The sequence below is a fragment of the Plectropomus leopardus genome, chromosome 1 (genome assembly GCF_026936395.1).
Source record: "Plectropomus leopardus strain MGB_pleo_1.0 chromosome 1, ASM2693639v1, whole genome shotgun sequence".
NCBI lineage: Eukaryota > Metazoa > Chordata > Actinopteri > Perciformes > Serranidae > Plectropomus > Plectropomus leopardus.
The window spans coordinates 11,418,385-11,430,430 of NC_142176.1; the positions used below are offsets into that span (position 1 = coordinate 11,418,385).

Sequence of the window (12,046 nt, forward strand, 5' to 3'; positions counted from 1 at the left end):
AAGGAAAAGAGCTGTAGAGTGTTTTAAATGAAGAGGATACAATGTGCAAAAAAAAAACTTTTCAAGGAAGCTCCAGGGCCAGTTCTCAACCAACAAGGCATAAGACACAAATCAAGGTTAATTACTGTTATAATAAGTTTTATAATGAGAACTAGTAGGCTTTACAGAAGCTTACAAATAATTAAAAACAGAGGGGCTTGAATGTGTGAACACTTCTCCATTGTGCTGTGTAATACTGATGGCAGACAATATGAAAAAATAAATAAATATGTTTTTCTTTTGGGTACAAAATATATTAATTAAAGTACTTTCAATGACCTATGTCTATTATATGTCTTTTTTCCCAAAAAGTCTCAAGGCCTTGTTTTTCTCCTTCAAAATCCCTAACATTAAAGGATTTCAAGGACCAATGGGAACCCTGTTATGAGCTTATTGCTGAGAGCTGGAGGAGAAAATTCAAACCACCGAAGCCTTTCGTTGGTTCTTTCTGCGATTTTTTATTAATGTTTTAATTTTTTTATTTGTTCTTTTGACTTTTACATCATTAGTTATTTTTTTATGGTATATTTATAATTTTTAGTTATTTATATATTTTATATATTGATCTGTTTTGATCCTGCTCTGTGAAGCGTTTTTGGCTGCATGTTTGGACAAAAAGTGCTTTGCAGTGATGGACGAAGCATTCAAATTCTTTATTTAAGTAAAAGTACTAAACCCACACTGTGAAAATACTCTGTTTCAAGTAAAAGTCCTGCATTAAAATGGTACTTAGAAAAAGTATAATCAGGAAGATGTACTTAAAGTATTAAAGGTAAAAATCTTTAAAAAAATGTTTATCCAAAATAGCTGCCAATACTTTTTTCATTTCTCTCTTTTTGCAATCAGCTTATTGATCAATCGACTAATTGCTTCAGCTGTACTTTTGTTAAATGTTGGGTAGTTTAATTTTAAACAAAACATCATACTTTATAAACTTTCTCGTGCTTTTAATGCAAAAAATCTAATTTGTAAAGTAACTGAAGCTTTCAGATAAATGTAATCCAGTAAAACGTATAATATTTCCCTCTGAAATGTAGTGGAGTGAAAGTATAAAGTGGCATGAAAAGAATAGACTCAAGTGAAGTACAAGTACCTCAAATTAAGTACCGTAGTTAAGTAAATGTACTACGTTACATCCCACTACTGGTGCTAAATAAAAGTAGAAACTTGGTGGGAAACAGCTGGCGTAGCTCCAGCTGCCATCACCTCTGAAGCGACTAACTGATACATTATATATACATTTCTGTGTGTTTAATACAAACAAAAAACAGTGTAAAAATAACAAGTTGTGTTTCCCAACAGGTCATCTGTATGATGGGGTTTATGGAGGGGGTTCAGGTCGACTTACCCGTCGATGATGAGGTGCTCATAGGGCGCCTTCTTGTCGCAGACAGGACACACCCAGGTGGGCTTCTTCTCGTTCATCTGGATGTACAGCGTGGCGTCAAAGCACTGCAGGTGGGAGCATGTCAGCGCCCGGCATGGGATCATCAGCCGCATCTTCCCCAGCTGCACAGTGTGCACACGCATGTCGTCAGGGCATGAAGGGGACACCCACAGCGAGGGATGGAGGGGATACGGGATGCATAAATATCACAAACACGCCAAACCCACATGGAAAAGATGCACGATAAGGGTTGAGAAGACAATTAGACGGTTGGATTGTGTACACGACCAGAAGTTAAGGACATGTTGAGACACATGGAAAGGCAAAGAATGGACGGACATGTCTTGGCATGACTGAATATCTAAACACTGCTTTAAAATCATGAAGAACATGAGGACGTGTTTACCGGGCAGAGCAGCGACACTCGAAGGCTGGTCGTGGCGATTTCACTGTCTGGATCTGCTGTTAGCTTCTCTTTGACTGCAGAAGAGAAACACACACACACACGCGCGCACATGAGTCAGAGTGGACCAAACAGCAGGACTTCTTCTTATAAGCTCAGGTTCTCATTTTAGACTGAAACTCCTTCACTGTGTGTTTCAAACCAAAGCCATAAATAAAACTTCATTCTGTAAATTCATTCAAGAGCTCCTCATGCTCTGTGAGCAGAGTCTCATCTGCACCTGAATCTTCTTACATCACTTCCCATATTTTATAATCTATATATGGACAGACGATCAATATGTGTGCAGCAACTGAAGTGGGGTTTCAAACCTTACTGTACCGCTTACAAGAAACAAGTATTAATATTTGTTTCTAACAAAAAAACACATTTCACCACCAGCTCCTTCAATTTTGCTCATCAAACAAATGAGATGTTCCGCTACTACTACTTCTTACATACAAATGATGTAAAATCATTAAACAGGGTGTCTACAGATATCAGGCACCTAAATTTAATGCTTTTTAATACCATCACAAGATCATTTTTGACCGAATTTAAGTCGGATTTTTGGAGATTGTTCTTATTCAGGCACTGCAGGTAAATATAAAGGTTAGTAGTTTATATGTTGTCCTGCACAAAGGCAGGTTTTATGCAGAAATATGGTTGTTAGAGTGAGTTAGGTTAATCTACATGTTGCCAACAGTTAAGTGCAAGTATAAAGTAAAAGACAGCGTTAGATACAGTGTTTGGTTTAAAGACAAATAACTTCATTAATGTGGATTTATAGGCAGAAGAGCTTGACTTAATTTGAAGACCTCCCACATTTAAATTTAAGTTTTAATAATTTTAATGATTAATATTACACTTATTGCACAATAGTGTCCTCATAAAACCACATATTGGCCAGCTAAGATATCCTCACAGCGAAAAAGAGTTTGGATGCAACAATACCACCATGTCTCTCCCAATACCTCAACTAGAATTTAGTGGCATGGAGCCATGAGGTTGCCGAACTAAAACTATACGTCTACTAACTGCTGCCATCACACAGCCTGACGGTTATTAACATGTGAGACACATGAGAGTGAGTACATTTACAAGCACAGTTTAGGATTGCATTAATTTAATGTGAATAAATCACATCTGGCCAGTGCACGATCTGCCTACACAATTTATAAAGTCAGTATTGGTCCTAATATCGGTCTAGCACTTTAAAAAAAAAAAAGGAGTTGACTTACTGAGTGCTCTGGAGTGGTCCGGGTTTCTAATGCCTTTTGCCCGTAGTCTCTGTAACAACACTGTGGATGACTGCTGCTTCACCAAGTACACTGCCATGGAGTAACTCTGTGAACACACATGAATGCAGATTTTAATGTAATAACATGCAGAAAGACACTTTAAATCCCATTTTTTTTGTCCTTGTTTCAGTTACAGCCAATGACCTTGAACATTGTTACAGAAGGTAACAATACTGCCGAACACAGAATGATAACCTTCACCCAACTCAATAAAAGGCAGCATGATATTCTGATATCATGCATGATATAAACTATTTTTAGACAAATCAACAGATTTATTTAGTGTAAAATGTTTATCGAAAAGTGATATAACTGTGCCATCATCCCTCACCAAGTTTGCATTTGGATTACATAAAGTCATATGGACGGACTTTCCCTGCGGCTTAATGTTTTCTTACTCCGCTCCAACATTTAATGCTGTTTTGGCTGTAAAAGCTCAACACAGCGGAGGCCAGAAATCCCACTTCCTGGGCTTCAAACTGCTCCCCACACACATGCATGTAATGCACACACACAACTCTTTAAGTAGTGTAAGCAAGATGTTTAATTCAAATGTATATGTTGGACGACCGTCGACTGTTTTCTGTTCTGTCACACGATTGTATTAAAATCTTTTCTATCACGGTGGCGTCTGTGTGTCTGTCTCACTCATGTGAACACGACAACTCAAGAACGACGTGATGATTCTCACTCAACAGTAACTCATCTCATCAGATTTTGCAGCAACTTGTTGCACAGATAGAGATTTAATTTTTTAATCAAAAACTATCAACATTTTAATATCACCCATAGAGACATGTATTCGCAAAGAGAGATGTGCATATAGATTAAGTGACATATCAATAATTAAGTGATTAGCATAATTTGATAGACTAGATTGAAGATGACAATCAGAGCTGCAAAAATTGATGAACAATTAATTAGTCTTTAAACATATTGCCTCTAAAATGACAAAAGCGGGAAACAACGAGTCACAAAAGCCTTAAGTAACATCTCAAAATCGATCTATTCTTTCTTTAGTCGCCATATCCATCTCAAAACACAAACATATGCAATTTTGAAGGACGAGAAACAGAAAAGGCAAGTAAATCTTTACATGTATGAAGCTCTTAGCAGCAAATATTTTGTGATTTCACCCCTTTGTTAGAAATGTGTGACACTTTGTTTCTTACCCGTCCAATCTCAGCGGTCCACGACACCACAATGGTATTGGGGACTGTGGTGGACAATCTGACCAGTGAGGTAATGTTGATGGGCCGGCTGGGCCGCTTAGGCTCTACACCGTTTTTGGTTGGAGGAAGATAACCCTGAAAGACAGACATGAATATTCAAAAGATAAAAAAAAGATGAAAATGTGTCTTTTTGTTCTGAATAAAAAGAAGTTAAAACTCTAGAACTTATCAAGAAAATGGGTTCATCACCATCATAATGACAGTGAAGGTGGGATATGTGAAATAAAAAAGCCTGTCACTGTTCAGATGGTAAAATAAAGATTCTTGCTGTTTTTTTGTTGTTGTTTTTTAATGTGATTAATGCAGAGCTCCTCACAGGCAGGTTACATGGCTTCCCGTTGACTTTCACACACAGATTGGGTGGAAAATGGTCTTCCTGAGGACAGCTCGTCTCCGACAGGCAAAACCGCAACTGAACTTGAACTGAGAAATCACATTTGGTCCCCGAGATGTCCCTTTGAGCACAGAAACAAATACATCAGCACACATCTGTAGAAAGCATGTACATGTATGAATTATTAATGAGGAGCATCCTGCACCGACAGAGCGGCGTGCATCTTACATCGAGCTGCTGATCTGCTGGACTTGTTGTGGCGTTAATGCAAAGGCGAAACACGTCTCCTGAAAGCGCTGGCTGTTGTCTGATGCTGGAGAGACAGAAAGAAAAGATGTTTTTAATAACTGGGAAATTTACAAACATGCAGATAGTCAGATAAAACAGGCAAAACCTCTTCAAATAAGACTAAGCTTTGCAAAAGAAGTGCAGAAAATCTGTTTCAATCTACAAAGATTAAACAAAGAAATCAGGTGAAGAAGTGCACGGCAATGAACCAGTGGGAGTCTCTGTATAAACAGCATTATGAGGTACGCCTTGTAGGCATTAAATTAGGAAAAGCCAAAAAACACCTGCATGTCAAAACCAGAGCACCTCACACAGAGGTGAAGAAAAAAAAGTGTGTGTGTGTGTGTGTGTGTGTGTGTGTGTGTGCTCTATTTATAGGCCCACCGAGAGGTGCTGGAAATAACTGGTGCTACTAACCCAGCCTCTGTTAAAGAGACAGCAAGTTTGCAAAGGCAGGAAAAGTTTGTTTGTATGTGTTAGAATGAGGAGAAAGAAAGAGCTAAAAAAGCCATCAGGGGTCAAACCTGGCTGTGTTTAGTAAGACCAAATCACTAAACATCACGCAACAACATAATTCCCACGTAGCCCAGATTTTCAACTCACCTTGTATTAAAATAATGTGTTTTTTTGAGGTGAGAAATAGGCAATGCAGTAAAAAAATCTTGGTTTCTATTTGATCAGCGCTGCCTAGATTAACTGCAGATTCTTGCAGATGCCATTTGGAGCACTGTGATGGGGCAGAGGATCATGTTCTTTAAAAAAAAAACATATATATTATAGATTATCTGCTTTATGCACCACTGACTGGATATAGCAACAGTTAGTTAAATACATTTTTGTTAAATTTTCAAAAAAACGTACCAGCTGTGGCTTTAGTGTTGTTATAAAACACACACAAAAAAATTCAAAAAAAGTTGTGTGAAGTAGCTTAAAACAGCAGGAAAAGCAAAACATTTAAATGCAAAAACACCTGCACATATTGTCACTCTAATACCAAATAATTAACTTTTCAGAAATTTTCACAAACAATGATCAATAATATCCTATTATTTTTGGTTCCAACTCTGAGAGATGACTAAGCTCTGCAGGAAACGGCGCTGCTCTCAAAGCGAGACCAACTAAAATCTTCTCTGCTGAGAAAAAACTTTCAACATTAACCACAAGACTGCTCTGCACACCGGCGAGTAAGCATTACAGCCCAATGCAAGTGCTGTTAAAACAGTGCTCCTTTTGTGTGTGCATGCCATATTTTGTGAAACCTAATTGCTGAGTCTCGGTGGGAATCTTTTGGCCTGAAGGCTGCGTGAGTGAGGGGGAAGACGAGTTATATGAATTACCTATCATGAACCCTGATTGTTGCTTTAATTACTTATAATATAATGTTGAACTGTCAGTGAGTGACAGCTTGAAATGCTGCACAGCCTGCAGCACTAAGTACACACAGAGGTAATTTCTTTCCATGCAGGGCGTATAGGAGGACAAAGTGGATGATTACTGGACCAATCATATTCCTCCTCTCATCAGCCTTTCAAACAGCCGTTCATTTTCCCACTAATGACCCCATCTCACCACTCACATGGTGAATAATTGGTATAACATGTATTTATTGTATGTTTTTGTTCCTGCATCTTTGAGGAGGCAGCCTGTGTGCTGCAGAACAAAATCATACGCACAAAGTGTGCTTTCGAACAACAGTCTTCCTCCTCTCCGGGCGCACTGGCTATAAATAGAAAGTGCTCTCTCACTCTCTCTCACTCTGTCCTCTCGTGCTCTCTCACTCTCCCCCCATCATCTATCCATCGCTCTATAACTCACTCTGTCTCTGGCAGTGGATTTTTTTTTCTGGCGTTTCAATGTGTGTGGTTAGGAGAGATATGAGAGGAGTTGAAATGAGCTTTGATTGATGTGTTCCTCTCTCTCCTCTCTCTCTCAGACACACACACACACACACACACACACACACACACACACACACACACACACACACACACACACACACACACACACACACACACACACACACACACACACTTTTACCCTAACACTCATGCAGACTCTCATTGTGGCTTCTTCAACTTTAGTGATTTTAAGACGCAGACTCAATGTTTTTGTTTGTCTGACACATTGTTATATTAAAAACTACGGCTGGATATCAAACCGTAATACTTTTCAAAGTATCAAATGCTCAGAGTCATGCTCGTCTTCATATTTATCCTGTTTTTATTGAAGCAAAGTTTTTGTATGATTGCTTATGTTAGACAACATTTAAAGAAAAATAGTTTAAGATTTTGGGCTTTTTTGCCAGGAGTAAAAAGAGAAGGTTGACACCACTCTCACATTTGTCAGTTGAATATGAAGCTATAGGCCAGTTATCTTAGCTCAGCATGAAGACTGGACGCAGCTGGCTGACTGTGTCCAAAGGTGACATAAATCATCTTACACACACCGTATGTCGGTGAAAATATAAACCAGGTATATGTATGCATGTGTGAGCTGGAAGGAAATTAGATTTAATCACATGTAGTTGAGGCAGAAACTCACCAGATGAAGCATTAAGCTGTTAAAAATAATTATTTTGACTTCATCACATACAAAATGTAATTTCATTGAATGAAATCTCAACTTCACTGAAAGAAGACAGAATGAATGAAGCCACGAGTCGAGTTGTAATTACTGTTATTGAGCACATTTCTGTCGCCGCATGTGATCTTATTTCTACTTAGCGGTGCTTATTAGAATATAAACATTAATAAATTACTGGGACATTAATTCTGAGATAGGAGTTGTAATTACAATAAACAAATAGGAGCTTCTGTCAGTGCGTATCTCACAGCGTGCGCCACAGAGTACAGAGAGTTTGTTCCGACTAAACATCACAGCTGATAAACCTCGCTGTCTGCTTAAAGGTGGTTAAAATTTGCAAATGGATATTACTTTCCAAGGTGTCTTTAAGGGAATGGACTTAACACAAAAATAGGAACACGCTTCCTTGCAGTTTGTGGGGGAACGTGTGCCTCACAAAATCCTTCAGTGTTGTGAAACCATTCTGCAACTGTCAGGAATCAAGCTAACACTACACACGCAGGTGCAGCGACTGTACGGCATGAAAACCTGCAGATTCTCCGTCCTTCATGGTCCACAGTTTGAGACCCCTGCTGTCTGCTGTACGGACCACGATGCTGCATTTTTACATTGTTTAATAATATAAGATGTATGTGTTGGAAAGACAGATGGTGGTGGGAAGAGTGACAGATGGGAAATCGACCTCTAAAGGGTTGATGTTTACAGTGAAGAGGAAACAAGCCAAGGAGGACTCAAAACATACAGTCTGCTGCTATTTATGCTGCTATATTATATCACACATGGTATATAAAAACATATACTATGAGGTATTTTTTAATACTTTGTCTCGCTAAAAAGAGAAAACAAAAAGTCAAATTGGTAATGGAAATAATCACCGGTTACAGCCCCAGTTTGTCTGCATTGTGCTGGCTCAAGTGTTTCCAATATTTATTCTACAATTGCTGATAAATCGGGTGAAAAACAAAATAGAAACACTCATCAGTGTAACACCACAAAGTACAGCATCCAAAATTATCTTGACAAAGACTACACGTTATAACCTTCATGAAGGTAAGGTTTATTGCATGACCGTTGCCAGGTTTACAGCTGAGTTTTAGGTAGGTTTCATTTAGGACTCTTATTTGAATGCCACTCGGTATGAAACTTAAGACCAATTTTGCAATAATTAAAATAGGAAAAAAACATAAAGCGACTTTAATGACTTGATTTTAGGGAAATTTTGCCCAAATGTTTATTGAAACATTAACCGTGACTTTTTTGCCTTGTGGCGGAGATGAGAGCTGATCAGAACTTGGAAATATTTGCTGTTCGTTGGTCATTTTGTGTTTCTTACTCTGTATGTGAGATTTTTATCATGCCGAGTTTGAAAACTTTTTGCATTAAGTACATTAAGTCTTTGATGAATGAATCTAACGCCTTTGAAGACTGTAAAAGGTTCTGTGGGAACCCTGGTTGCATTAAACCACAATAATTGCAGCTAACCAGGATACTAATAATTAATACAAGTTTTCACTTCTTGTCCTTTTCAAATATGTGAGGTGAGTCATTTTGTATTTGGCCATTTCTTTTGCTTTATATTTTCATTGTCTGTTTCACTTTTTTTAGACTGTCTGTTTTTGTACAATATTTTCTTTATTTTCTTTTTACGTGTTTGGAAAAAATAAAAATCAAATCAAATAAAACTGAGTGTACATCTGAAAGATTGAAACTGAGGCAGGTTTGCACACATTCAAGTATTTAAAAAAGTAAGAAAAGGTCTAAGAGAGATGCACATGGAACAAATACAAAAACGGACCCTCACACAGGGTGAATACATTTACTTTATGTACATAAGCACAACTACTGACATACTTGTACTTTACTTGAGTATTTTCATTTGATGCAGCTTTATACTAGGATCATTTTCCTCTTTGTTAAGCTAAATAAACTATTTAAAAATCCTCTTGGATCAGCTGTAAAATGCATCGTTGAAAAGCTGAAAACAGGGCTGTTTTTCTGACACCATGAAAAATACAGAGAGATACGTGACTGTCACAGGACGGCCACGCTGCACGCATATGATGATCTTATAGGACATGCTGCATTGCTGTAGATTTAACGACCCAACAGTAAATAAAGGAGTTAAAACGAACACATCGTTACGCCCGGGCCACTCTGCATACGAGAGCATCGCACCATAGCAACCTCACCCAAGCCCTGCAGCGTGCACGCTGGTGGTGTTCATACTGACAGCATCGTTACTGCGATGATGCTGCAGAGCTGCCTGCTGCTGTAACTACTGTATTTCCACAATTAAACCCGTATACTCCAAGTCCTGCAAGCCACTATATTGTCAACAACACGGCCCTGCAAATGTTTCACAATATAAAGCTTTGTGTCATCAGCTGATGGGATCCTGTTGACAGAAACGCTGTCAGGGGGGCTTTCATTTTAAAGCAGAGACAGGAAGGGTTGAGTAAAACAGATATATCTGTATACCTCATGTCCGTGACAGAAAAAGATATTGAGACTGAGAGGTGGTGTAATGCCAATAGGATTATCAGAAGACAATTTTTACTGTCTATTTTTGCTGAAAGCTACATGATGTGCTGCAGCCGGACAGCAGCCTCACGCTGCTCAAGCCGGCAGTATGGCTGCTCTAACCTGTTAACACGGGTGCCAGAGAAAACCTGTAAAAGTCCTGCAAAGCTCACACACTTCTCACAGTGTGGGTACTAAAGACACTGAGTACTTCCTCCACTAGACTTTCATTTTTAGTCATTTTAGGAGGAAGGGAACGAAATGTTTCTAATGTACATTTTCAGGTCCAACAAAAATTCTCTACACAGAAGAAAAACACTGATATTAACCTAAGAGATAAAACAAGACTTTGCACCCTCCACATTTACCTTTGAGCTTAGATTTATGTTCCCACTCGGTCACAGCAGGTCTAAAAACACTTTGCAGCAGTATTTCAGAGAGAGAATATTGGGGGGGGAGACTATCAACAAGTTGCTTTGTGATTACCACTGCATACTAGTATGGAAAGTTTGAAAGTTGTGACCCTAAAGCCAGTGAAAACCTAGAAACCCCTCGGTGCCGAGTTTAGTTCTGGTTTGAGGAGAAGACGTGTGAGCTAAGCTACAGAGAATGTGCTCGGCTCTGCAGCCTGTCCTCAGCACAACAAAGCCCAGCTGGAGTTTATTAACTTGTTAGTGGCTTTGCTACTTTTTCTCTGTTTGGTACACCGCAGGCACAGACGCACATGCACGCACACAAACACAACATACAGCCACATTCACAGGCAGAACAAAGACTCAAATGGTTTCAGCGTCACTCAAATTCAAAACTACAATGCTGGAAGGATCCGCAACAAAAGGTCAGATCTGGATGTTACACCCACACTCTCTCTTTCACACTGTCAATTGAAAACTTTCCAGAAGTGTCACTTCCTCTCTCCTCTAACAGCAGTGATTATCCATTATTATCTGCATGAGGGTGTGCAGTTATATATTGACAGGGCTCATTAAGGCATTCCAGTCTGCTTCCAGGACTGCGAAGGCTGGCATTACGTTTCCTCAGTCTGGCAGCTGAAGCCTGCCGTCCATATCAATGTATGTATAGTGAAGCAAGCATTTCACTCCGTCTTTACAGCCTGGCTTCATGCAATAAACGCCATGCCCAAGTCATTATATCATGGAGCACGCTTGAAGAGTCTGACACAGTGGAAAAAACAGCGTTGCTTACGTTCAGCTATAAGAGCGAGAAATGTTTAGAGTTACATTCGGGGTTTGGGTCTGTCAGATCGTGCATGATGGTGCGCAGACTAGGGCTGGCAGATTGGATGAAAATAACAGAGATTTTTAGGACTGTGACTGTGTAGATTTTTTCCTTCCCGCAGTGAAAATGTAACCAATTACTGCATTTTGGCGGTTAACAAACAGCTAGGGATGCCTGCCCCACAAAACTTCCCTTAAATGAGTTACGGGTCATCATGTTTGCTTTGATAAAGATAAAATATTCATTTAAATGCACCGATTCGGCATTCAATGTGTGTGTAGGCAGGCTGTATGTAAGCTCAATAAGATGTTACAGAAGTGTCACTGACCAACAATCTGTCGTTCTCTGAGGGGAAACTAGCAGACATAATGATGTATAATAACAATTAGACCACGGACGCCAAGATGGCGTCTTTTCTATCCAATAGAGCTGCTCACTGAGAGCACACGCCGAAAAAAGTCTGCAGCTTCCAGGTTTACTCTACAGCGATAACCTCATCACAACTGTGGCGTCATGTGACCTTGTTTTTTTCTGTGATTCGGTGGTTATCTTCACAGCTAATGGTTGATAGAGTGCATTGGTATTTTTGGAGGTAATTTTTGTCATGATTTTTCTGATGTAATGGTCTGCTTTTAGGAACCGAGCGAGAGCTGCTTCTCAGCGAGAGACAGCGGGGAAAAA

At 39.2% G+C, this 12,046-nt stretch overlaps 1 protein-coding gene across 2 annotated transcripts in view; it reads right to left on the minus strand.

Moving 5' to 3' along the window:
* LOC121946893 (E3 SUMO-protein ligase PIAS1-like) overlaps positions 1–12,046 on the minus strand; it is a 74,443-nt gene that overhangs the window by 12,973 nt on the left and 49,424 nt on the right. For both annotated transcript variants that reach the window (XM_088075304.1, XM_042491721.2), the window contains exons 3-8: positions 4,964–5,048; positions 4,718–4,856; positions 4,342–4,476; positions 3,110–3,215; positions 1,833–1,906; positions 1,388–1,548 (exon numbers count right to left, since the gene is read on the minus strand). In XM_088075304.1, coding sequence (XP_087931430.1) covers positions 1,388–1,548; positions 1,833–1,906; positions 3,110–3,215; positions 4,342–4,476; positions 4,718–4,856; positions 4,964–5,048 — 700 coding nt within the window. The remainder of the gene's footprint in view (positions 1–1,387; positions 1,549–1,832; positions 1,907–3,109; positions 3,216–4,341; positions 4,477–4,717; positions 4,857–4,963; positions 5,049–12,046) is intronic.